Below are 25,608 nucleotides of genomic sequence, written 5' to 3' on the forward strand. Positions count from 1 at the left end.
GGGAAGCCACAAGGGAGGATGCAGTGCTCTTCAGCCAGTGAAGGAGTAGGGAAGGGAGCAGTAACAGAATCTGGAGGGAGAGCTGTGTGAAAGGGCTGCCTTTTAGGAGCTGTGGCCTACAGAGGAGGCACTTAACCAGCCCTGGGGACTCCACTGGGAGGAGGCTGAGGGGCATTATACTCAGTGGACGAAGGATAGCCTTTCAGCAAATGATGCTGGAGCAACGGTACATCTGTAGGCAAAAGAATGAACCTCACGCTTTATGTAAACATTAGCTCAAATGGATTATGGACTTAAATGTGAAATGTAAAACTGTGATAACTTTTAGGAAAGAACAACATAGAGGAAAGTCTTCAGGATATAAGGCAAGGCAAAGAGTCCTTAGACATGATCTGTTAAAGGAAAAACTGGTATGTTGTACTTCATCCAAAGTACACATTTTTGGGAATTCCTAGTGGTCCAGTGGTTAGGACTTTGCACTCTCACAGCCGAGGGCCTGGGTTCAATCCCTGGTTGGGGAACAAGCCAAAAAAAAAAAAAAGAGAGAGAAAAATATACAAATTTTTGATCTGTGAAAGCTCTGATAAGAGGATGAAGGACAAGCTGTGGACTCGGAGGAAATATTTGCAAACCAAATGTCTAGAATAAATAAAAAGCTCTTAAAACTCAACATAAAAATTCTACTTAGAAAATGGGCAAAAAACATGCATAGACATTTCACTGAAGGTATACAGATGGCAAAAAGCAGGTGAAAATATATTCAGCGTCATTAGCCAGTAGGGAAATGCAAATTAAAACCACAGTGATCTATTACTACACACACAACAGAACGAGTAAATGAAAAATAACGACAACAATAAATGTTGGCTAGGATGAGAAGAAAGTAGATCACACGTACATTCCTGGGGAGAATGTAAAATAGTGCAACCCATCTGAAAAGCAGTTTGGTAGTTTATTAAAAAAGTAAACATGCAACTTACATTCAACCCAACAATTGTATTCCCGTGCATTGATCACAGAGAAATAAAAACTTACGTTCACACAAAAACTTGTACAGGAGTGTTTATAGTAGCGCTGTTTGTAATGACCTAAAACTGGAAAAGTCTCCAATGTTCCTTCGGTGTGTGAATGTTATACCAACTGTGGTACATCCATACCATGGAATACTACTCAGCAGTAAAAAAGAATGAATGATGAGATGCTGATGCAACTACTTAGATGATCTTCAGAGAATTGTGCAGAGCAAAAACAAGCTAATCACAAAAGGTTATATACCATAAAACTACACTTATATAACATTCTTGAAATGTTGTTTCTATAAAATTATTAAAATGGAGGACAGATTAAGGAAGGAGTCAGTAGGAGAGAGGGAAGTGAGTACAGTTGTAAAAGAGCAACATGAGGGATACTTGTGTGATTGAATTGTTTTGAATCTTGACTGCATCAATGTGGATATCTTGGTCGTGTTACTGTACTACACTTTTGTGAGGTGTTATCATTGGTGGAAGCTGGGTAAAGCTTACAGGAGATGTCCCTGTATTATTTCTTGCAATCACAGGTGAATCTACAATTTTCTCAAAATAAAAAGTTTAATTTAAACAAGTTGGGGGGTAAAAGTTAGATATGGCAAGAGATTTTAAGAAGATTGCCACTTTAACCCTTGGCAGATTCACCGAATATACTAAATCCACCGAACATGGTGGTTGGCTCATCTTCGTAGTCCCAGGTCCCATCCTTCTAGCACTAGGAGGGGCCATGTGGCTGAGCTGCATGAGAACACCTCCATTACCTACTCAAATGTAAATGTTTGATGGCATCTCCAAAGATACATTGATAAGATCAAAGGGCGGCAAACATAGACGGTCAGCTCTGTCCAGACCCCCTCAGATCCACTGAGCCATTTCTGTGTGTTTTGCTCCAAACTGCCTGCACAGGTGACTGTTGATTCTAAGGACAACCTCAGGCTAGGGGAGCTGCTTTGGGTTACCAAGAGCCAGAAGTGCCCATGGACTTCCTCTTCCCCTTCCCTGGTGCAGGAACAGGAAGGCTCAGCCAATTGCCCCATCCTGATTACGCTCCAGAGATCCCTGTAGGGTCAGGTTGGGGCCAGCACTTCTCCTGAAAACGTATCCCTGCCTGGCTTCTTCCCCTTCCCTGTCCAGCTTCCTCACTCCCTAACAGCTTGCTCAGGGAAGCCCTTCCTTAGTAAATCATTTGCACTCAAATTTTTATCCCAAAGTTCACTTCTGGGAACTTGACCAAAGATAGAAGAATATCAAATAACTTAAAACATGTATCCCATTACTGGACAATAATATCTAAGTGTTCAAATACATTAACATTTTAAATAAATCCTATAATTTCTTCTAAATGATATCATTATGTTGTATTTTGTTAATATCCATTGAACATGTTATGTAAGCATATAAAGTACACACCAGTTTTATAATCTTGTCTTGGTACTTCTTTCTTTCCTTTTTAATCTACCGTTTCAAGAAGCAGAAGCAGAGTGTGGCACCTGGGAGGGTCTGCATTCCACGTTCAAATATAATTTTTGCAGCTTTGGATCTTTATCAAATGGTCATCATCACTTTTCTAATAGCTTTTACTGGTTTTCTGATTAAAAACCTTGATGCTATGGAAACTTGTAAGCATTAAATCCAGGCAATTGGCTGTCACACTTTTGGCCAGAGAGCATTGAAGAGGCAAAAGACTATTGTCCCACATACCTTTCATCCCCCAACCCCTTCTTTTTCTTGTCGTGAAAAATATGACCCAGTGACAATAAAGAACTAGAGAGGAACAACAGGAATTGTTGACTCACTTTAAGGGGAGGAATATGATACTGTTCCTATGATTTTATATTCCAAAATACTGCCCTATACATTTTTCAAAAAATGAGTAATTTTATCACTTGCCTTGATAATACATTGTTAGTTACTTAAATAGAGTAAATTAATAGCCAACACATTTCAATAAAGCATAAGCAAATTTCAGAGGAATTATAAATTGACTTTAGTAATAGATTACTGGTGACAAAAATTGAACCTCAACTTGGATATTAAAGTCGTTATAGGAAAAGTGTAAATTAATATATTAAAGCAGTTAACACTATGTGCAGTTAGGTTAACCAAACTCACAACAAACTTAATTGGTATCGATGGTGCCAAGCAAAGCTGGTTTATAATTAAGAAGCAGGAATAACAGCTCTTAAAAACCATGACTTACTGGGAATGGTGCTATTAACATCCCTCTCCAAAAGTGGGAATTTCAATTATCTTCAAGTGTGCATGAGCAGGAACTTTACAATGTTGCACATAGAAATGATGAATAATCCTTCTTGGTAAACTTAAATAACATGCTGATTTTAATTTACAAATTCTAAACATTAGTAGCCCCTAACATCTTACTTGGTAGATTCCTATTAGGTAAACCTTAGCTGTATGTAAAAATAAAAACCTATAAAATTGCAAGTTATTTTCCCATGATAACTGGAGAAACGACTTGTGTGTTTGTGTCATGTAATGACCCATCAGGAATATCCTTAAGGTCCATCAGTGGGCCATGGATCATGTTTGGAGAATCACTGGTCTAGACTTTTCAAATATAATCTGTCACAAATGTGTCTTAGTCATAAACATTTGGTTGCGAAGAACGGAAACCCACCTGTATTAATTTCCTAGGGCTGCCTCAACAAAGTACCACAAACTAGCTTAAAACAGCAGAATTTTATTCTCACAGTTCTGGAGGCTAGAAGTCTGAAAATAAAGAGTTGATAGGACCATGCTTCCTCAGAATGCTCTAGGGAAGAATCCCTGCCAGTTTCTGGTGGCCCTGGATGTTCCTTGGCTTGTAGCAATGTAACTCCAGTTTGTTCCTCTGTCTTCACGTGGCTGTCTTCTCCTTGTGTGTCTTTCTGTGTCCTTTCCTCTTCTTTTAAGGACACCAGTCGTTAGATTTAGAGCCCATCCTCATCCAATATGACCTCATATTAACTAATTACATTTGCAAAGACTCTATTTCCAAATAAAGTCACATTCTGAGTTGTGGGTGGACGTGAAATTTGGGGGAACGCTATTCAACCCCTTACAAGCTTATTCAAGTAAAAAGATGTTTTCAAGTTCAGATTATCACAGAACCAAGGAAAAGATGAACTGTCAGGCTTCATAAAGCACAGGAACCAGGCAGATCCATGGCTCTCAGTGGCAGAAGTTCATGATCGTCAGTCTGTGTTCCACCATATACATGACACAGCTATGGAAGAAGCATATTTCCCATAAAATACAGAAAATGTAATAAAAATCTGCTTCTGTAGGGTTACCACTTGACCCAGTTTCATGGAGTCATTTCTGTTATCTGGGAAGGGAATATGATCAGCGCAGCTTGGGTCTGGTGCTCACCTTTGACCCAGTCAGGTATGGCCAGGTCTTGGAGTGGTGGGGAGGTGATGGTGATGAGGTCATAGTGGCTGAGGGCAGGTGTAGATTCTGTGATAAGTAGCTTAATCAGGGAAGGCATTTTGACCCAAATGTCAATATTAAGCCCCTAGAACAGTGCTTGGTACAAAGTAGATGCTCAAAAAATACTATTGAATATACAACAAATAATGGTTTGATATTCCTCAAATAACACTGTTAAATAGTGTTTCTACATTTTTAAAGCTCTTTCACAAAATCTTATTCCATCCTTTTTACAATCCTGCAAAGCAGTTATTATCACTCCTATTTTCAAATAAGACTTTGCTCCACAGAAGGATTAAATAAATTGTGGGCAAAAGCTAGTAGGTAGGAGAGCTGGAACTTGAACTCATATCTTCTTTAAGTTCAGTGCTTTTTTGAGGATAGCACTCCTTGTTACAGGATGGCATTGCTTTGACCTGATAGCTCTGACAGCAAAGAGAAGGTAGGAAAAGGAAGGAATGAGGGCTTAGCTCCACCTTTATAAATGATCTGAATGGGAGGGACCACATCTCAACAACAGGCATTTCCCCTTGAAATGTAAATGAGTCTGGTAGAGATAGCCCCTCCCAGCTCACAGATGTGTCAAAAATGCAGGATAAACATTGACCCAACATTCTACAAATAATCTTTCCAGCATTCAACGTCTTTCTCTCTTTTTCCGCATTTGTCTTTATTACCCCAGGATGCCTCTGTGTGCTTGTGTTTCTCTGGATGTAAGTTCATTCCTTGTGCGTTACCATACCTTACCTGTGTAGCATGCCTTTCCCATCCCTCCAGGCTTCAAGCTCTTCTATTGGCTATCTTGTCCCAGCCTACTTCTCCAGTCTTATCTCTGAATACAAGAATCCTTTACTTTTGCTGATCTGCCCTTCATATTGCAATCACTCTTGCTAATCAACCTGCCTGTTGACTCTTCCTCTTCTTCCAGGAACTTTCCCTGAGAGATCCTTCCTTACATGTTCACTTTTCCCCAGAATTATTACTATCGACTTACATTGTATGTAGTAAACTACTTTTTTGTGTGTTATCATTTCTCTTTTTATGTAAGCATCTTGCACCTCAGAGTGTGGGTGCCTCGCTGGCAGGGGTCCTGCCTCTCACTTTATATATCAAGCACCTAGACCAGGAATTAAACACGATAGGCAGTCAAGAAAATTTCATTGATTATAATATGTCCATAACTCCACTGAAATCCATTTTTTAAAAAGGCAAGTGGCTCTGATTTATTTTTTATTTTGATTTATTCTATTTTTTTTGTGTGACTTAGGTGCTTAAGTCTCACTTATATTTTATATACAGTGGTGAGCTCTGGATTTCGAGATAAAGGAGCTGGGTTCAAAATTCTGTCTCTGTCTCACATTACCTGTGTAACCTTGGACACTTTATTATTATTATTATTATTTTCATCAGTTTCTTACACTGTAAAATGGGATCCTAATACCTGTACTAGCCCCTCACAGGGTTGTTGTGAGGAAAAGTGAGCTAGTGTCTATGAAAAAACTTACCAACGTCTAAAGCACTATGTAAGGGATTATAAACACTGTCTCCTCATGTGCTTTCCTGCCTTAACATCTTTTTTTTTTGTCTTTCATCTCTCTAATAAACAGTCGTTTGTGGGCACGGATCATTTAGCATTCTTGCTGTAGCATTTCATCTTAACCCTTAGCACAGGACACTACATGCAGCTTGCTGATGGGCTGCAGTGAGACGTGGAAAGCCCATAAGCCTAGTTCTCACTAACAGACACCTTGGCTCAATGATTTCAACAACTGCCATTTACTTGAATGCCTTTTATTTGCTTTTTCTGGCACAAAGAGCTTTCATTTTATTTGTTCGTTCATTCATTTACCCATTTATCAAGTTTGTTTTGAGTGCCTACCAGGGGCCACAAAGCAAAGTAAGTGCCTTAAGATATTGACGTTGGACTGAGTGAAACATTCACACAGCAACTAGTTATATAGTAGATAACAAGGATTATAATAAGATATGTGCACTGTGTCCAAAGGGGGGAAAGATCAATTCTACCAAGGGAGGGAGGTGTGTGTCATGAAAGGCTTCAGAGGCGGTGCTCATCTATCTTGAAGACTGAGTAGCTGGGGAAGTTAAGTGGGGCAATCAATACAGGTGAAAGGAATAACTTGAGCAAAACAAAAACACTCTGGGAACCACGGGCAGCTGGGTCAGAGATTTCACTCATCTGTTGCTATGGATTGATTACCTAATGTGTGCCAGACCCTTATGCTTAGTGGATGGGGTTATAGGGGTCAGTGTAGGGGTGGGATGGTGAGGTAGCAAATGAAAGCTAGCCAGATTGTGAACAACCTTTAACAACCCTTTTACTCCATACTAGTATATATGGGAAAGGGTTAAAAGGATGTACTACCAACTCCTTGATAGTCACTGGAACCCTTTTACCCCAGGAAGGTAGATACAATAATTGACTTTACCGCAGACTGGGCAGCTCTGTCCTAAAGGACAGGTTAACATATACCAGAGTGACAGGAACATTCGCACTCGAGGAAATTCAAGTAGTGAATAAACATGTAGAGAATGTGTCATCTCATCAGTAATTAAAGAAACACATTCAAACAAGGCGGGACCTAGTAAGCAAGAAGACAAAGTGAAACGACCTCTAAGGCTGTTAAGGTGATGGGGAAGCAGGCACCTTAAAGAATCAGAAGGGCAAATACAAAAACCTCCAAGGTGGATTCGTTGGGGAAAGTGAGGGATCCTGTGTGCTGCAGCTGAGAACTGGGATCTAGGAGTGGAGAGCGCAGGGGGAACGAGTCACTGCACTAGGTGGTGAGGGGAGGGGCAAGGAGTCCGGGCAAAACCGGTTCATCCTAGGAAAGGGCAGGCGGCCAGGTGCTTGGGCGTCTCTACGCAACCGATAGGCCCGCCCCCTCTAGAGTTAACCCTTCCGTAATTGGCTCACGGATCCACCAATGGGCACACAGGAGGAACTTCCCGCCACCTCTGGCGCCCGCTTTTAAACAGCCGTATAGTATTTGCAGCTGCAGGCGGACTTCTCAATCTAGCTTGAGAAAGGCGGAGACTTCCGCCTCTACGCCCTGCCCCAAGCCGGCATGGCCCCGCCCACCAGGCCCGCTTCTAACCAGCGATTGAAGGAGTCGGCTGCTCCTCAATGGCCTCGGGGTTCCGTGGGTTCGGTTGTGACTAGGACGGAGCTAGCCGGTTAGAACCCGGGTGAGGAGTTTGCTAGAAGTTGGCTTTCGACGGGAGCTAGGGTGTCTCCGCGGTGACAGCATCCGTGGCCTCCGGTGAGTTTTGCTTCTTGGCTGGGCTTGGGGCTGGGATAGGAAAAGGTGCGGGGTCCTTGGGATTCTGGCTGAGGCTTCCCGGAGGACTGACCCGTCCCCTCCCCAAATCCCGCGGTGGTGGACTGCTTGCGGGTGGCGGGGCTCCGCCTTTGACTTTGAAGTGTCATCCAGACCCCAAGATCCTACTTAGAAGTGACGTCTGGGAAGCCCTCCTCGCCTCCTCCAGGCTGCTAGGGTAGCGCTGAGTCCCGACCCTGGGGACCCCCGCCGTGGTCACCCTGGCGCCGTGCCAGGCCCACAGTGGGTGCTCTGTACACGTGTGTTGACCGAGTGCATGTGACGCTGGCAGCCGAAGCCAGCAGCCCCAGGCCTCCTGGGCTCCGTGCAGCTTGGGTCTCAGCGGTACCCGTTTGCTGTGCCATAGTTGACGCCAAACGGAGTTTCTTGGTAGGGCCCTGGGTTTATCTTCGTTCAACCTGTGGTTGCCTGCTTGCTGCATCCTCTGGGCACCCTGAATGTATTTGTCCAAGCTGCTGTCATTAGCACTGATCACAGATTATTGTCATCCTTTGTTTTTATGTGTGTTTCTTTCCCTTCACCAAATCCTGATGAACTTTGTAATCTTGAACGGTGCTTGGCAAGTAATTGTTGAATGAATAAATAGGCCTCCTAAGCCTGGTATTGCAAGTCTGAAACAGGCTAGTGTGCTCTGGCTATTTCCATTCCAAAGGAAGCTAGCATGTAAGCAAGTAAGTAGAATTTCCTAACTCTCAGGGCACTTAAAGACCCTTTTGTGGCACTTAACCTTTTCTATCTTACAGTCATGAACTTGAGTGTGATTTAAGCTGAATTTCGCCATATCCTTCACAATGCATGACAATTTATATGCACCTCATAGATGTGAATGCACTCAACTAAATGAGAGGCTGAAATGGAAGCTATAAGAAAAGTATAAGAAATATAGCCTGAAAGTGCCAAAGAATGACTAATTTCATGGGGGGGAGGGCATCTTGAAGAAAGTGGCATTTTCATCCTAGAAAAGATTGCAGTATTTGAAGGAAAGTTTCCCACACACTGCATATTCACCTTTTCTCAGATATACTGAATGCTGTTTATTCCTTTAACCTCTTTTGTAGCTGGCAGACTTCTATTCATGAGTAACATGTCATGATGAAAACAAAACTAAGATGTATTGATTGGTACACAGTGCTAAGCGCTTCATGTACATTAATCTTGTGAATCCTTGTAACCAATCTTTGAAGTAGGTACTGTTTTTTACCCCCATTTTGTTAATGAGGAAATGGAAACAGTTGTGCAAGTTTGCACAACTGTTAAGCAGGAGAGCCAGAACTGAGCCCAGGTTGTCTGAATGAGTGCCCTCATTCTTAACCACTTAACAGCCATATTGTGTCCTTTAAGATCTATTTCTAAAGTCTTTCTATGAAACTTCTTTCAGCCTTATTTTCTTCTTAGCATACTTAATTTGTACTTTGTACTTTCCTCTATTACAGAATGTATTACAATGTATCACTTAACTATTAATTCATATCATTGTTTCCCTAAGGGACTGTAAGCTTCCCATGGCTGGTAGCATGTCTTAGATACATCTAGGGTATAACCTGGCCCACAGTAGGTGCTCAGTACAATTTTTATTGAAATAATCTGTAGAGAATAACATGAATGTATTATATTCATTCAACAAATATTGGTTGTGTGCAAAGGGCGGGGGAGATACATTTTAATTCTGCCCCCAGAGTGCTTATAGGCTATTATATGAGGCAAAAACAATGCTACTTTTGCTTTCTAATATTTTGTCCAATTAAACACATAGTGGTCTTTCTCATTGCAAGGAGGGCAAAGAAAACATAACCAGCGACAACAAAATGAGTAATGAGTGGGACATATGACAGAACATAGCCTTGTAAATAGGTTCAGAAAAAGTTCTCTCTCTAGGAAGAAAGTATTAACCATCTTGCTATTAAAAAAATGCATACTGTACACTTATTCTGCATCTTGATTTTTTAAATAGTCAATATATAGAGAGATATTTCATTATTTTTATTAGTGACACAGTATTGCCAAATTTATTCAGAAGTACTTTTACTAGGGCAAATGTTCTTTTTCAATATATTAATATTGATAGTTCTCAAGATGGTTTTCCCAATTCATACTTTCATCAGCAATTCATGAGGATGCCTATTTCCTATAAAATAGCCACTAGGGCTTCCCTGGTGGCCCAGTGGTTAAGAATGCAGCTGCCAATGCAGGAGACACGGGTTCGAGCCCTGGTCTGGGAAGATCCCACATGCCGTGGAGCAACTAAGCCCCTGTGTCACAACTACTGAGCCTGCGCTCTAGAGCCTACGAGCCACAACTACTGAGCCTGCGTGCCACAACTACTGAAGCCCGTGTGCCTAGAGCCCATGCTCCACAACAAGAGAAGCCACAGCAGTAAGCCCGCGCACCACAATGAAGAGTAGCCCCTGCTCACCATAACTAGAGAAAAGCCCGCGTGCAGCAACAAAGACCCAATGCAGCCAGAAATAAATAAAATAAATTAATTTAAAAAAATAGCCACCACTAGCTGTTATCATGTGTTTTTTTTAATTTACTGGTTGAAAATCATATTTCATTGTTTAAATGGCACTTTGAATTCTTTGTGAGATTAAGCATCTTTTCAAGTTCGTTGAGCATTTGCATTTCTTTTTTTTAATGAAATGTATCAGTTGCCCATTTTAAATTGAGTTGTCTTTTTCTCATTTCTTTGTGAGAACTGTATATTGGGACTTTCTCTTGTGTTTTGCAAGTCTCTTTCTCATTATTATTTTACCCTTTGATGATATATATTTTTTATACATAATATTTGACTTGCTAATGATGGTTTTGGCCATATACAGTTTCTTTTTGTATGTGTGTATGTTTAAGTTTCCGTCAAGTTTTTCCTTTATGGCTTCTGGGTTTATTATCTTGCTAGTTTTTCCTTTCTAATTTAAGCAGCCTCTTTTATTGTTCTTAATATTATAGTAAAGTCTCTGATAGCAGTAATCAGTAGTGATTAATAAGCACAAGAAAAGCATTAGCTTTTATTTTTAATTTTAGTTAAATACTAATTACCTTTTTAGTCTCCCTCTTTGTTTTTTAAGCCACAGTAAGTTTATCAAATTTCCCTTAATGCCTAAAATAATTTCTATGGTCTCTGGTAGTTTGCACTTTTCAGAAGGAAAGCTAATTTGTACCTTTTCCTCCCAGTGGAGAGAGATTTTGTTCTTTCAGATATTTTCAGATTTCTTCTTTAATGACATGGTTTGGATTTAAAATGCCATTCAAAAAAAAGATATAGTTTTGTCTTTTACATTTTCTTCACATAAAAAAGAAAATAGGGAATTCCCTGGCGGTCCAGTGGTTAAGACTCCGCACTTTCACTGCTAAGGGCCTGGCTTCAATCCCTGGTTTGGGAACTAAGATCCTGCATGCTGTGCAGCCAAAAAAAGAAAAAAAGAGAAAACTAGACTTTATTTTAAAAAAATGAAAATACCTTGTAGAATTCATTATTCTCTATCTGAGAAAAAGTAGTTTTTTATTTAAAATAACTGTATTTAGCAATAAGCTCTTGTAAATCTTAATGTTCTTTTTCAGTATTCAACAGGAATTGATGGCAGATTGGTGAAGTGTTGGAAAAAAAAAACCCTCCCTCCTTTTACCTAATAAAAGGGAAATTAACCCAAATTCCCTATCCTGGCTTTAACTATAAAATTCAGGGAAAGGTGGAAAATACCATAAGAATTAGAAGCAGGAAAGATTATTTCTGCCTGGAGAATTCAGGGATGTCTTTAAGGTCCAGCTTAATTGCATTTCTTTTAAGGAGCAAGCATTTACATGGGCTTGTATTTTCATAATCTATAGATTCTATAGACTTGATGTTCACTTGAAGTAGTGAAAAAACCCTAGAGACATGAGCTTGTGTTACTGTTTTTCCCTCACCATTTCAGCTACATTGTAGGCTCTTTACCATATTCAGGTATCCATCTTATGCTGGTATACAAGAGGTTTCTTGTAGCTGCTGGGTGGAGACAAGGTTTAGAGTCCCCAAGCCTCTCTATTTTACCTCTCAGTGAAGGAGTACGTGTGTCCCTTCCTCCATGTAGCCCTGGCACAAGAACAGAAAGGAGCAGGTCTGGTCTAAGAAGCAGAGGCTGGAAGGGTTTCGTTGATGTGAGGAGTCTGAATTCATAGAATTAAAAGGGATGGGTTGGGTGTAGGGAGGGATCAGAGAGGGTAGGGATAAAGAAGGTGGACTGCACATTAGAGTTTGGCCGAGAAACAGTCCTTGTAAAACAAACTAAAACTTATGGGGATTTTCAGCATCGAAATTCATATTTGTGTTAATCTGTAATACCATATTTCATCTATTATAACGTGCACATTTTCTTTTCCCTTTTGTTTTGTTTTTTGCCGCTCCCTGTGGCTTGCAGAATCTTAATTCCCCGACCAGGGATTGAACCCAGGTCACGGCAGTGAAAGCGCCAAGTTCTAACCACTGGACCGCCCGGGAGCTCCCTTCTTTTCACATTTTAACATCTACAAAGAGGCTGCATTTTAAAGTTAATGATATGTCATGATTTAATTGGCCATATCTTTTTCTTAGTGGTACAGACAGAACTGTGTCATACCATCAAGGGCACCTTAGAGCTGATGAAGTGGAATATCTTTTGCTATAGAGCTACTGGCTTACATAAAAGTTTGTGATCTTAGTCCTCTACTGTCTACACGGGGGAGCTAAGTTCTTTATGGTAAAATACGTTTGGATTGCCAAGTCTATGCTTCTCATTCCACTTCCAGTTTAATGACATTTTAGAGCCTGAAGAGTGATGTATGATCTGTGGCCCAGCCTCACATCAAAGTGCATTTCATTGGCATGCACAAGAGTGGACTGAATAGAGGACAGCATTAGGCTGTGTAATTGATGATGCTTGCCTACTTTTTTGTCAGGATTGTTCAGAGTTTTGAAATTCTGGGTAGTTTCTGTGTAGTGTCAGGATCCCTAAGTATAATTCAAATCATCAGCAGTCTTTTGACCGTAAGTACTTGAAAACCCATTTCCCGCTGCTCCTTCTGCCACAGCAGTGACCATTCTCCAGGGAAGTCTTGCTGCTGCTTTGGGACAGTGTCATAGCTTCACATCCTTCACTTCTGTTTTTCCTGAGTGTTTTTTGCTAGAACTTGATTTTATCAAGCTTAAGAGCAGGACATTTAACACATATACATATTTTTTAAAATTTATTTTTGGCTGTGTTGGGTCTTCGTTACTGTGTGCGGGCTCTCTCTGGTTGCAGCGAGCGGGAGCTACTCTTCGTTGTGGTACGCGGGCTTCTCATTGTGATGGCTTCTCTTGTTGCGGAGCACGGGCTCTAGGCGCACAGGCTTCAGTAGTTGTGGCACGCGGGCTCAGTAGTTGTGGCTTGTGGGCTCTAGAGCACAGGCTCAGTAGCTGTGGCGCATGGGCTTAGTTGTTTAGCAGCATGCGGGACCTTCCTGGACCAGGGCTTGAACTTGTGTCCCCTGCATTGGCAGGCGGATTCTTAACCACTGCACCACCAGGAACGTCCCAACACATATTTTTGTTGTGTGCTCTGTGGAGTTTACTGGATTGTAAATGTTTTTGGGGGAGCAATCATTAACTCAGGATTTAGTGGCTCTCTTTCTGAAAAACGTGACATTTGGATTTGTGATATTCAGAAGATGAGGCAAGTTGTGGAGGATGCTACCTGTGCCATCTTTAATACATCAAATTAGAAACTTGGAGCGTATTCTTAAAATTTGTATGTTTTGGCGTATTTCTGGTTCATTTTTATTATCTTATTTTTGTGTGTGGACAAAAATCTTACTGTTTGAGTTATTCTTTCCAGACCACTAGAAAGGTCTAGTAGTAGGTTTATTAGCTTTGGGCATTTTCTCATTTTCATGAATTTCTGTCATAACAGCTATTTTCTGTGAATCATGATTAATTTGTAAGAACTCTCTTTATAGTTGGAATACTAACCATTTGTCATACATTAGTTACATATATCTTCTCCCCAGCTGCTCCTGTCTTTTTGTGTATGGCATCTCTTATGTAGTTTGGTCTGGGGAGATTTTCTGGGCTATTTAGAAACCAAACATCTTTCTGTTCCTGCAGGAAGACCATGTCGCTAGACTTCGGCAGTGTGGCACTGCAGACGCAAAATGAAGACGAAGAATATGACAAAGAAGACTATGAAAGGGAGAAAGAGGTAAGTTATTGAGAAAAAGAATTCTAAACCCGATCTTAAACAATTTTATATCCTGACCAAAATTACATCATTTTGTGTCATTTTGAAGGATTTATGGTTCTTTTTTTTTTTTTTTTCCAAAGCCCCAAAACTTGATCAGCATCTGGACTTTTGAAAGGTAGATGAGTGGAATGCTTCATTCTTTTGGACAAGAATGAAACATAACTGTATACGATGCCCTAGATAGATGGTTAGATTGCTGAAGCACTATTCATTTAGGAGGTAGTGGTCGGTCTTGGGGCAGAGGCCTACTTGCGTGGGCCAGCCCAACAGGTTCCCTTGCTTCGGGTAGCCTGTATCCACGTGGGGGCCACCGGTGAACAAGCAAACAGGCGAGTAAAGCAATCTGTGTGAGGGCTGATTTAGCACTGACAAATAACAGGGAGACAGGGTAAGGTGATATTAAGGCAACCAGCCAGGAACTGGTGAGGGAAGGCCTCTCGGAGGAGGAAATGTTTGAGCTGAGCCTTGACTCATAAGAGGGAGCAGCCGCACAGAAGCCCGGGACGGATGCCCTAGGCTCAGACACAACCAGTATAAAGCCTGGAAGTAGGCAGCAGACCCTGCATATCTGTGAAGCAGCCAAAAGGCTGTGGAATTGGGACTGTGTGAGCAAGGGGTGAGTGGTGGAGGCGGGGAAGAGGTGGTCTGGGGCCAGTCACGGCATGTCAAGGGAGGGTGTTTGTATTTTATCCTAGGGGCAGTGGGAAGCCAGTGGAAGATTTTAAGCAGGGAAGTGATATCTGACCGTATATTTGAAAGATCTTCCTGAATGCTGTGTTGTGCGACGAGATTACAGGAGAAAAGGAGTAAGAGGAGGAGATCATATTATTTGTGTGTGTGTGTGTAAAACGAAATCCTTGGCCCAGTAGTAATAGTAGCAGCTGGTGGGAATCAACTTGCTTGTTATGATTGTTTTTAGTTTGAGTCAGATTTCTTGATTGACTGCGATAACAGGCTGCTTTTGTACTGAATGTTGCTATGACCCATTTGTTTTTTCAGGTGTTTTTAAAATTTTTTATTGAAATATAGTTGACTTACAATGTTGTGTTCATTTCAGTTGTGCAGCAAAGTGATTCAGTGATATATATATATATATATATATATATATATTCTTTTTTAGATTCTTTTCCATTATAGGTTATTACAAGATACTGAGTATAGTTCCATGTGTTACACAGTAGGTCCTTGTTGGTTATCGATTTTATATATAGTGTATATGTGTTAATCCCAAACTCCTAATTTATCCCTCCCCCCTTTCCCCTTTGGTAACCATAAGTTTGTTCTCTTTCTTTCTTTCTTTCTTTCTTTTTAGGCCAATTCTGGGTGACTTTTTTTTTTTTCACACACACACACTGTACTTTATTTTTACAAGAGATAAATAAACTGACACCAAGCATTGTAAATGGATGACCACAACAAAAGCAACAATGATTGCAATTACCAAACACGAAACACACTCAGACTATGTCATAATATTGACATTCAGTCCAGTAATCCTCTACTGTAACAGCTCCTTTACTTTGCAGTGACAATTGATTTGTATATTTTTTGCCTCTGAGTCCATGTGGGATTTTTTTTTATTCAAACAGAAAGTCACAAAAATTATAATCATCCTCATCAGTTCACTCAGTCCCGTGTAATTAAATTTTTTTTTCATCTTGATCTTTTGTTAGCACTTTTATGAGTTCATCAGTTTTCCATTAGAGTTCTGAAAATGCTAATTCATTCAGTTCAGCAGTATAGTCAGTTACCAGAAACCTGTACTTGTCAGAGTCTTTTCCATGAATTCCTTGAAGATGAAACCCTTTTATAGGAACATATTTGCAAAAGCATCAGAGTACACCCAGAACTGTCTGTCAATGACAAACGACTAAAAAATGACCACGGTTAAAGATTTGATGAAAGTTCATAATAATGCAATTGACAAAGAAATCTAGTTATTTCTGAGATATACATTTTAAAGTGATAACTAGAATTATGACTTACAACATTATACCAGAACATTTAAGATTTTTAGAAGTTTCATGTAATGTCTGAAACATTTATATTAACATATTTCCATACAAATAACCCAAAGAAAGTTTAGTATTAGTTGTTTTTTTGGTTTGTTTGTTTTTTTATACTGCAGGTTCTTATTAGTCATCAATTTTATACACATCAGTGTATACATGTCAATCCCAATCGCCCGGTTCATCACACCACCATCCCCACCCCCTGAGGTTTTCACCCCTTGGTGTGCATACATTTGTTCTCTACATCTGGGTCTCAACTCCTGCCCTGCAAACCAGTTCATCTGTACCACTTTTCTAGGTTCCACATACATGCGTTAATATACGATATTTGCTTTTCTCTTTCTGACTAACTTCACTCTGTATGACAGTCTCTAGATCCGTCCACGTCTCAACAAATGACTCAATTTCATTCCTTTTCATAGTTGAGTAATATTCCATTGTATATATGTACCTCAACTTCTTTATCCATTCCTCTGTCGCTGGGCATTTAGGTTGCTTCCATGACCTGGCTATTGTAAATAGTGCTGCACTGAACATTGGGGTGCATGTGTCTTTTTGAACTATGTTTTTCTCTGTGTATATGCCCAGTAGTGGGATTGCTGGATGATATGGTAATTCTATTTTTAGTTTTTTAATGAACGTCCATACTGATCACCATAGTGGCTGTATCAATTTACATGCTCACCAACAGTGCAAGAGGGTTCCCTTTTCTCCACACCCTCTCCAGCATTTGTTGTTTGTAGATTTTCTGATGATGCCCATTCTAACTGGTGTGAGGTGATACCTCATTGTAGTTTTGATTTGCATTTCTCTAATAATTAGTGATGTTGAGCAGCTTTTCATGTGCTTCTTGGCCATCTGTATGTCTTCTTTGGAGAAATGTCTATTTAGGTCTTCTGCCCATTGTTGGATTGGGTTGTTTGTTTCTTTAATATTGAGCTGCATGAGCTGTTTACATATTTTGGAGATTAATCCTTTGTCCGTTGATTCGTTTGCAAATATTTTCTCCCATTCTGAGGGTTGTCTCTTCGCCTTGTTTATGGTTTCCTTAGCTGTGTAAAAGCCTCTAAGTTTCATTAGGTCCCATTTGTTTATTTTTGTTTTTATTTCCATTACTCTAGGAGGTGGGTCAGAAAGGATCTTGCTGTGATTTATGTCAAAGAGTTTTATAGTGTCCAGTCTTACATTTAGGTCTTTAATCCATTTTGAGTTTATTTTTGTGTATGGTTTTAGGGAGTGTTCTATTTTCATTCTTTTACATGTAGCTGTCCAGTTTTCCCAGCACCACTTATTGAAGAGACTGTCTTTTCTCCATTGTATATCTTTGCCTCCTTTGTCATAGATTAGTTGACCATAGGTGCGTGGGTTTATCTCTGGGCTTTCTATCTTGTTCTGTTGATCTATGTTTCTGTTTTTGTGCCAGTACCATATTGTCTTGATTACTGTAGCTTTGTAGTATAGTCTGAAGTCAGAGAGTCTGATTCCTCCAGCTCCGTTTTTTTCCCTCAAAACGGCTTTTGCTATTCGGGGTCTTTGTGTCTCCATACAAATTTTAAGATGATTTGTTCTAGTTCCATAAAAAATGCCAATGGTAATTTGATAGGGATTGCATTGAATCTGTAGATTGCTTTGGGTAGTATAGTCATTTTCACAATATTGATTCTTCCAATCCAAGAACATGGTATATCTCTCCATCTGTTGGTATAATCTTTAATTTCTTTCCAGTGTCTTATAGTTTTCTGCATACAGGTCTTTTGTCTCCCTAGGTAGGTTTATTCCCAGGTATTTTATTCTTTTTGTTCCAATGGTAAATGGGAGTGTTTCCATAATTTCCCTTTCAGATTTTTCATCATTACTGTATAGGAATACAAGAGATTTCTGTGCATTAATTTTGTATCCTATAACTTTACCAAATTCACTGATTAGCTCTAGTAGTTTTCTGGTGGCATTTTTAGGATTCTCTATGTATTGTATCATGTCATCTGCAAATAGTGAGAGTTTTACTTCTTCTTTTCCAATTTGTATTCTTTTTATTTCTTTTTCTTCTCTGGTTGCCATGGCTAGGACTTCCAAAACTATGTTTAATAATAGTGGTGAGAGTGGACATCCTTGTCTTGTTCCTGATCTTAGAGGAAATGCTTTCAGTGTTTCACCATTGAGAATGATGTTTGCTGTGGGTTTGTTATATATGGCCTTTATTATGTTGAGGTAGGTTCCCTCTATGCCCACTTTCTGGAGAGTTTTTATCATAAATGGGTGTTGAATTTTGTCAAAAGCTTTTTCTGCATCTATTGACATGATCATATGGTTTTTATTCTTCAATTTGTTAATATGGTGTATCACATTGATTGATTTGCGTATACTGAAGAATCCTTGCATCCCTGGGAAGAATCCCACTTGTTCATGGTGTATGATCCTTGTAATGTGCTGTTGGATTCTGTTTCCTAGTATTTTGTTGAGGATTTTTGCATCTATATTCATCAGTGATATTGGTCTGTAATTTTTTTTTTTATAGTATCTTTGTCTGTTTTTGGTATCAGGGTGATGGTGACCTCATAGAATGAGTTTGGGAGTTTTCCTTCCTCTGCAATTTTTTGGAAGAGTTTGAGAAGGATGGGTGTTAGCTCTTCTCTAAATGTTTGATAGAATTCACCTGTGAAGCCATCTGGTCCTGGACTTTTGTTTGTTGGAAGATTTTTAATCATAGTTTCAATTTCATTACTTGTGATTGGTCTGTTCATATTTTCTATTTCTTCCTGGTTCAGTCTTGGAAGGTTATACCTTTCTAAGAATTTGTCCATTTCTTCCAGGTTGTCCATTTTATTGGCATAGAGTTGCTTGTAGTAGTCTCTTGGGATGCTTTGTATTTCTGCAGTGTCTGTTGTAACTTCTTCTCTTTCATTTCTAATTTTATTGATTTGAGTCTTCTCCCTCTTTTTCTTGATGGGTCTGGCTAATGGTTTATCTATTTTGTTTATCTTCTCAGAGAACCAGCTTTTAGTTTTATTGATCTTTGCTATTGTTTTCTTTGTTTGTATTTCATTTATTTCTGCTCTGATCTTTATGATTTCTTTCTTTCTGCTAACTTTGGGTTTTGTTTGTTCTTCTTTCTCTAGTTCCTTTAGGTGTAAGGTTAGATTGTTTACTTGAGATTTTTCTTGTTTTTTGAGGTAGGCTTATATAGCCATAAACTTCTCTCTTAGAACTGCCTTTGCTGCGTCCCATAGGTTTTGGGTTGTAGTGTTTTCATTGTCATTTGTTTCTCGGTATTTTTTGATTACCTCTTTGATTTCCTCAGTGATCTCTTGGTTATTTAGTAACATATTGTTTAGCCTCCATGCGTTTGTGTTCTTTACGTTTTTTTCCCTGTAATTGATTTCTAATCTCATAGTGTTGTGGTCAGAAAAGGTGTTTGATATGATTTCAATTTTCTTAAATTTACTGAGGCTTGATTTGTTACTCAAGATGTGATCTATCCTGGAGAATGTTCTGTGCACACTTGAGAAGAAAGTGTAATCTGCTGTTTTTGGATGGAATGTCCTATAAATATCAATTAAATCTATCTGGTCTATTGTGTCATTTAAAGCTTCTGTTTTCTTATGTATTTTCATTTTGGATGATCTGTCCATTGCTGTGAGGTGTTAAAGTCCCCCCCTATTATTGTTTTACTGCTGATTTCCTCTTTTATAGCTGTTAGCAGTTGCCTTATGTATTGAGGTGCTCCTCTGTTGGGTGCATATATATTTATAATTGTTATATCTTCTTCTTGTATTGATCCCTTGATCATTATGTACTGTCCTTCCTTGTCTCTTGTAACGTTCTTTATTTTAAAGTCTATTTTATCTGACATATATGAATATAGCTACTCCAGCTTTCTTTTGATTTCCATTTGGATGGGATATCTTTTTCCATCCCCTCACTTTCAGTCTGTATGTGTCCCTAGGTCTGAAGTGGGTCTCTTGTAGACAGCATATGTATGCGTCTTTGTATCCATTCAGCAAGCCTGTGTCTTTCGGTTGGAGCATTTAATCCATTCACCTTTAAGGTAATTATCAATATGTTTGTTCCTGTGACCATTTTCTTAATTGTTTTGGGTTTGTTTTTGTAGGTCCTTTTCTTTTTTGTTTCCCACTTAGAGAAATTCCTTTAGCATTTGTTGTAGGGCTGGTTTGGTGGTGCTGAATTCTCTTAGCTTTTGCTTGTCTGTAAAGCTTTTGATTTCTCCATCGAATCTGAATGAGATCCTTGCCGGGTAGAGTAATCTTGGTTGTATGTTCTTCCCTTTCATCACTTTAGGTATACCATGCCACTCCCATCTGGCTTGGAGAGTTTCTGCTGAGAAATCAGCTGTTAACCTTATGGGAGTTCCCTTGTATGTTATTTGTCGTTTTTCCCTTGCTGCTTTCAATAACTTTTCTTTGTCTTTCATTTTTGCCAGTTTGATTACTAAGTGTCTCAGCATGTTTCTCCTCGGTTTTATCCTGTATGGGACTCTCTGTGCTTCCTGGACTTGGGTGGCTATTTCCTTTCCCATCTTAGGGAAGTTTTTGACTATAATCTCTTCAGATATTTTCTGTTACTTTCTCTCTCTCTTCTGCTTCTGGGACCCCTATAATGCGAATGTTGTCCCAGAGGTCTCTTAGGTATTTAATGTTGTCCCAGAGGTCTCTTAGGCTGTCTTGATTTCTTTTCATTCTTTTTTCTTTATTCTGTTCCGCAGCAGTGAATTCCACCATTCTGTGTTCCAGGTCACTTATCCGTTCTTCTGCCTCAGTTATTCTGCTAGTGATTCCTTCTAGTGTAGTTTTCATTTCAGTTATTGTATTGTTCATCTCTGTTTGTTTGTTCTTTAATTCTTCTAGGTCTTTGTTAAACATTTCTTGCATCTTCTTGATCTTTGCCTCCATTCTTTTTCCGAGGTCCTGGATCATCTTCACTATCATTATTCTGAATTCTTTTTCTGGAAGGTTGCCTATCTCCACTTCATTTAGTTGTTTTTCTGGGGTTTTATCTTGTTCCTTCATCTTGTATGTAGCCTTCTACCTTTTCATCTTGTCTATCTTTCTGTGAATGTGGTTTTTGTTCCACAGGCTGCAGGATTGTAGTTCTTCTTGCTTCTGCTGTCTGCCCTCTGGTGGATGAGGCTATCTAAGAGGCTTGATGGAAGGGACTGGTGGTGGGTAGAGCTGACTGTTTCTCTGGTGGGCAGAGCTCAGTAAGACATTAATCCACTTGACTTTTGATGGGTGGGGCTGGGTTCCCTCCCTGTTGGTTGTTTGGCCTGAGGCAACCCAACACCCGGAGCCTACCTGGGTTCTTTGGTGGGGCTAATGACAGACTCTGGGAGGGCTCACGCCAAGGAGTACTTCCCAGAACTTCTGCTGCCAGGGTCCTTGTCCCCATGGTGAAACAGAGCCACCACCACCACCACCCCCCCACCTCTGCAGGAGACCCTCCAACATTAGCAAGTAGGTCTGGTTCAGTCTCCCCCGGGGTCACTGCTCCTTCCCCTAGGTCCCGATGCACACACTACTTTGTGTGTTCCCCCCAAGAGTGGGGTCTCTGTTTCCCCCAGTCCTGTTGAAGTCCTGCAGTCAATTCCCACTAGCCTTCAAAGTCTGATTCTCTAGGAATTCCTCCTCCTGTTGCCGGACCCCCAGGTTGGGAAGCCTGACGTGGGGCTCAGAACCTTCACTCCAGTGGATGGACTTCTGTGGTATAAGTGTTCGCCAGTCTGTGAGTCACCCACCCACCAGTTATGGGATTTGATTTTACTGTGATTGCGCCCCTCCTACCGTCTCATTGTGGCTTCTCCTTTGTCTTTGGATGTGGGGGTATCTTTTTTTTGGTGAGTTCCAGTGTCTTCCTGTCGATGATTGTCCAGCAGCTAGTTGTGATTCTGGTGTTCTCGCAAGAGGGAGTGAGAGCATGTCCTTCTACTCCGCCATCTTGGTTCCTCCTCCCATAAGTTTGTTTTCTATGTCCGTGAGTCTATTTCTGTTTTGTAAATAAGTTCCTTTGTATCATTTTTCTAGATTCCACATATAAGTGATTTCATATGATATTTATCTTTCTCTGTCTGACTTACTTCACTTAGTATGATAATCTCTAGGTCCATCCATGTTGTTGCAAATGGCATCATTTCATTCTTTTTTATGGCTTAGGAGTATTCCATTGTATACATACATCACATCTTTATCCATTCATCTGTCGATGCATACTTAGTTTGCTTCCATCATATGAGCCATTTTCTAATATGTAAAGTAATTCTTTTTAAGAGTCACTGTGGACCATTTGTATTAATAGGAAGCAAAGAATAGGGTCAGTTGCCCATGTGGCTGGCAGTAGAGTTAGGGTAGAGACAGAAAGCTGGCATCTGTCTCTGAGTGGATTTTGTCCATAGACATGTATTGTTTGGTTGCACAGTGTTTTTAAAAAATTGAATCTATATTTAAAGATTAGAAAATTTCATGTAGTAATCCAGAATTTCTGACCTGTCTTGAAACATCCTAAGCCTGGGCCACATGTGGCATGTATCTGCACATGGCAGCAAGTAGGCTGGAGCTGGGCAGTGGCTCTCCCGTCCGAGCTGGCCACAGTCCCTCCCGCTGCCCCCCCCCCCCGACATGGGCTTGTGCACTTGGACCTGCCAGCTTCACTCTTGTAAATTCTCTGCCAAGTCACTGAGGGCACTGGAGTTTGTGACCCTTTCCAGGGTTTCTGGATTTTGACAGGGGCCTTCACCAACAATTGTTGGTGGCAAGGGTAGGGGGTGAGGATTTTCTGTTACTTTGTGAACTCACAGCATGAGGTTTTCACGACCTTGATGGCTTTTGGGTAGTTCTCTGGCATTTAGCTACTGGGATTTTTGAGAGGATCAGTTTAAGTAGTTACTATAGTAGATTTTAAAGAAGGAGAAAAAATAATCTGACAGGTGATCTTTTTCATTGGAAAAGATGGGTAGGGTATTAGAGAGAACGTACTGCCAGGTGTGTTGTGTGGTGAAAGTTTTAAAGGGGGTATTAGTTAAGGAGGCAGTAAATTCTAGATGATATAGAACAGGGGTCCCCAATCCCCAGGCTGTGGCCTGGTACTGGTCCACGGCCTGTTAGGAACCAGGCCGCACAGCAGGAGGTGAGCAGCGGGCCAGCAGGCGAAGCTTCATCTGCCGCTCCCCACCGTCCCCCATCGCCCACATTACCGCCTGAACCACTCCCCGCCACCACCCACTCCATGGAAAAATTGTCTTCCACAAAACCGGTCCCTGGTGCCAAAGTGGGCTGGGGCCCGCTGCTGTGGAAAATAGCCAGTGGGATCACTTCTTGGTAGATTATGTGCTGGGGTAGGGTAGGGAATTTCCAGAGTAAAAGGTGCTCTTAAGAGGTGAAGTATCTAAGAATGAGTGTTTCTAGCAGAGTGGAAGAAAAGAATATTTAGCTAACTTGACTCTAATGTGATGATTATGGGTCATATTAATAAAAATTGTTTCATGTTAGTAAAAAGTATTTTTACCTTTTTTAAAAAAATTGCTACGAGGGAAGAAGTGAGATCAGAGGTTAGAGAGTTTCAGCAGTAAAATTCAGAACTACTTATACTCAGCTGTATGTATATTTTGTAAAAGCAAGTTAAAATAATTGGCTGATCACACCTAAGTTCGTTTTCATATCCAGAAGCCTTTTCCACTTTCTCAATCTCCCTGACCCTACGATAACAGAATAGTTTATAGCCTTAAGTGGTTAAAGAAAAGAATGGTCTTTTCATGCCTGCCTGGTTGGTAGCTTTGGGATTGCCAGGTGGATTAGAGTGTTAGTAGTAGGCTAATACACATTGCTTTCTCTACTTAATGAATCGCTTTGTATTTAATTCATTTATGTAGGTGGAATGCTTGCATCACAAGAATGTGCTGTAGAGCTGGCCAAGCAGGCCGTATCTGACTCATAGGCTACCCTGCTAAGGATTTGTGAGATCCCCTCTCTGTAAATGGCAGAATAATCCTGATTTTGACCGTCTAGTGTGAATGGCCAGTTGCTAATACAATAGGCTTTACCAAACTGTTCTATTTGGATGCTTTGGGATCAGCTGGAGTGTTGTCCACACTTGCCCATAAGTCAGTGAATAAGCCATAGTCAAATTCCAACCTCCATCCCATCCTAACTGGCAGCTCTGCAGTGATGATCTGGACTTTTCCATTTCTATTCCTTCCATTGTTTGCATTGAAGAGTAAATGGAGAATGCATTTAATCTTCGGAAAGGGAAAGGATTTAATAAAGTGATTCAATATTCAGCGGACATTTAGACCAGTGGAATCTCAAGCCACAGACCACTACAGATAGACCCACATTTTGAAACAACCTCCAAGAATTTTGCAGAAAAGTAAGGCACTATAATCATTTCTAAATCGCTACAGTTCTAAGTGGTCTATTGGTAAAAATTTGACCACTGTGTTCCAAGGCATAGCAAAGAAATGCATAACCCACAGCCTCACCCAGTGTTTCACCGGAAACTCCATCTCCTCCACAGTAAACAGAGCAAATTAGGGTGCAGGTGAGGAAGGGTGAGAATACCATGGAGTTATAGTATCATAGTAATTAATATTCATATCACTCATTTTCCTCACAACTTCTTGGAGCACGTTACTTTGAGAACTGCTGATGTAGCAAGAAGGACAACTACTAAGTAGACCTCATCCAAAGTACTCTAGGCAAACTTTTACTTGTAAAGCTGGCCCAGAGAAGAGGACTTCAAAAGTTTTTTCATTAAGTCATTCATAATGTAACAATATGATTTTGCAAAGTATTTTTCACCTAAAGTTACTATACTTTGCAGTTTCATCATTGAATATTACAGACGTATAGTTGTTGTCATTGCAGTTGCTGTAAGCTCCAAAGTTACTGGTACAGCCACAGTTTAAGGTTGAGCATCACTTGGGATCTCATAGTTTGCTGGCGCGTACCTGTACTTTCTGCAGTGTCACCAGAAGTAGCTTTGGGATTATTGCTTGGTTCTAGATAGTAAAATTATGTATGTAAGTATGTATTTTGGAGCTGGTGGTTTGGGGCAGAAGTACTTAGTAATCTGTGCTTATCAACATAATACTTGCTGATGATCCTTCGTTGAGTGACGATATTATTTGAAGCCTGGAAAATGATCTTGAATAGAAAGGTAAGCGGTTTGAGTAGCATATGGCAGACAGACACTTGCACCTGGGAATACTGATTTGAGTCTCTCTTAGTTTTTATATCAGTACTTCTCTAGTAGAATAATAAGCTCAGTTGAGGTTGGAATCGTTTATTTTAGAGGTTAGGCTTTCCATTGCATAGCCTTTCTTCCACTTTTAACTGCCTTGTTTGATGTTACTTCTGGAAACATTTTTGATATTTTGTCCCCACTAGGGGGAGTTGTAAGGCTAGCATTTGTTTACATTTTATACAATATTATTTGACTTATTTAGTGGAATTTTCTCATAGTCACCTAAGAAAAGCAAATTAACAAATGGTTGAGTGTTCATATTGTATATTTTTGTTCCTATCATATTCTGTTTTCT

The 25,608-nt window shown here is 40.1% G+C and overlaps 1 protein-coding gene across 5 annotated transcripts in view; it reads left to right on the forward strand.

The window, feature by feature from the left end:
- The first annotated feature begins 7,628 nt into the window (after window positions 1–7,628).
- CEP152 (centrosomal protein 152) overlaps window positions 7,629–25,608 on the forward strand; it is a 107,070-nt gene continuing 89,090 nt past the window's right edge. For 4 of the 5 annotated variants that reach the window (XM_082616708.1, XM_082616711.1, XM_082616709.1 and 1 more), the window contains exons 1-2: window positions 7,629–7,741; window positions 13,917–14,010. In XM_082616708.1, coding sequence (XP_082472834.1) covers window positions 13,924–14,010 — 87 coding nt within the window. In that variant the 5' untranslated portion in view covers window positions 7,629–7,741; window positions 13,917–13,923. Of the gene's footprint in view, window positions 7,742–13,916; window positions 14,011–14,602; window positions 14,669–25,608 lie in introns of those variants that run through there. The other variant, XM_082616710.1, reaches the window with a different exon arrangement.

The sequence above is a fragment of the Mesoplodon mirus genome (genome assembly GCF_964341445.2).
Source record: "Mesoplodon mirus genome assembly, chromosome: 4".
Taxonomy (NCBI): Eukaryota; Metazoa; Chordata; class Mammalia; order Artiodactyla; family Ziphiidae; genus Mesoplodon; species Mesoplodon mirus.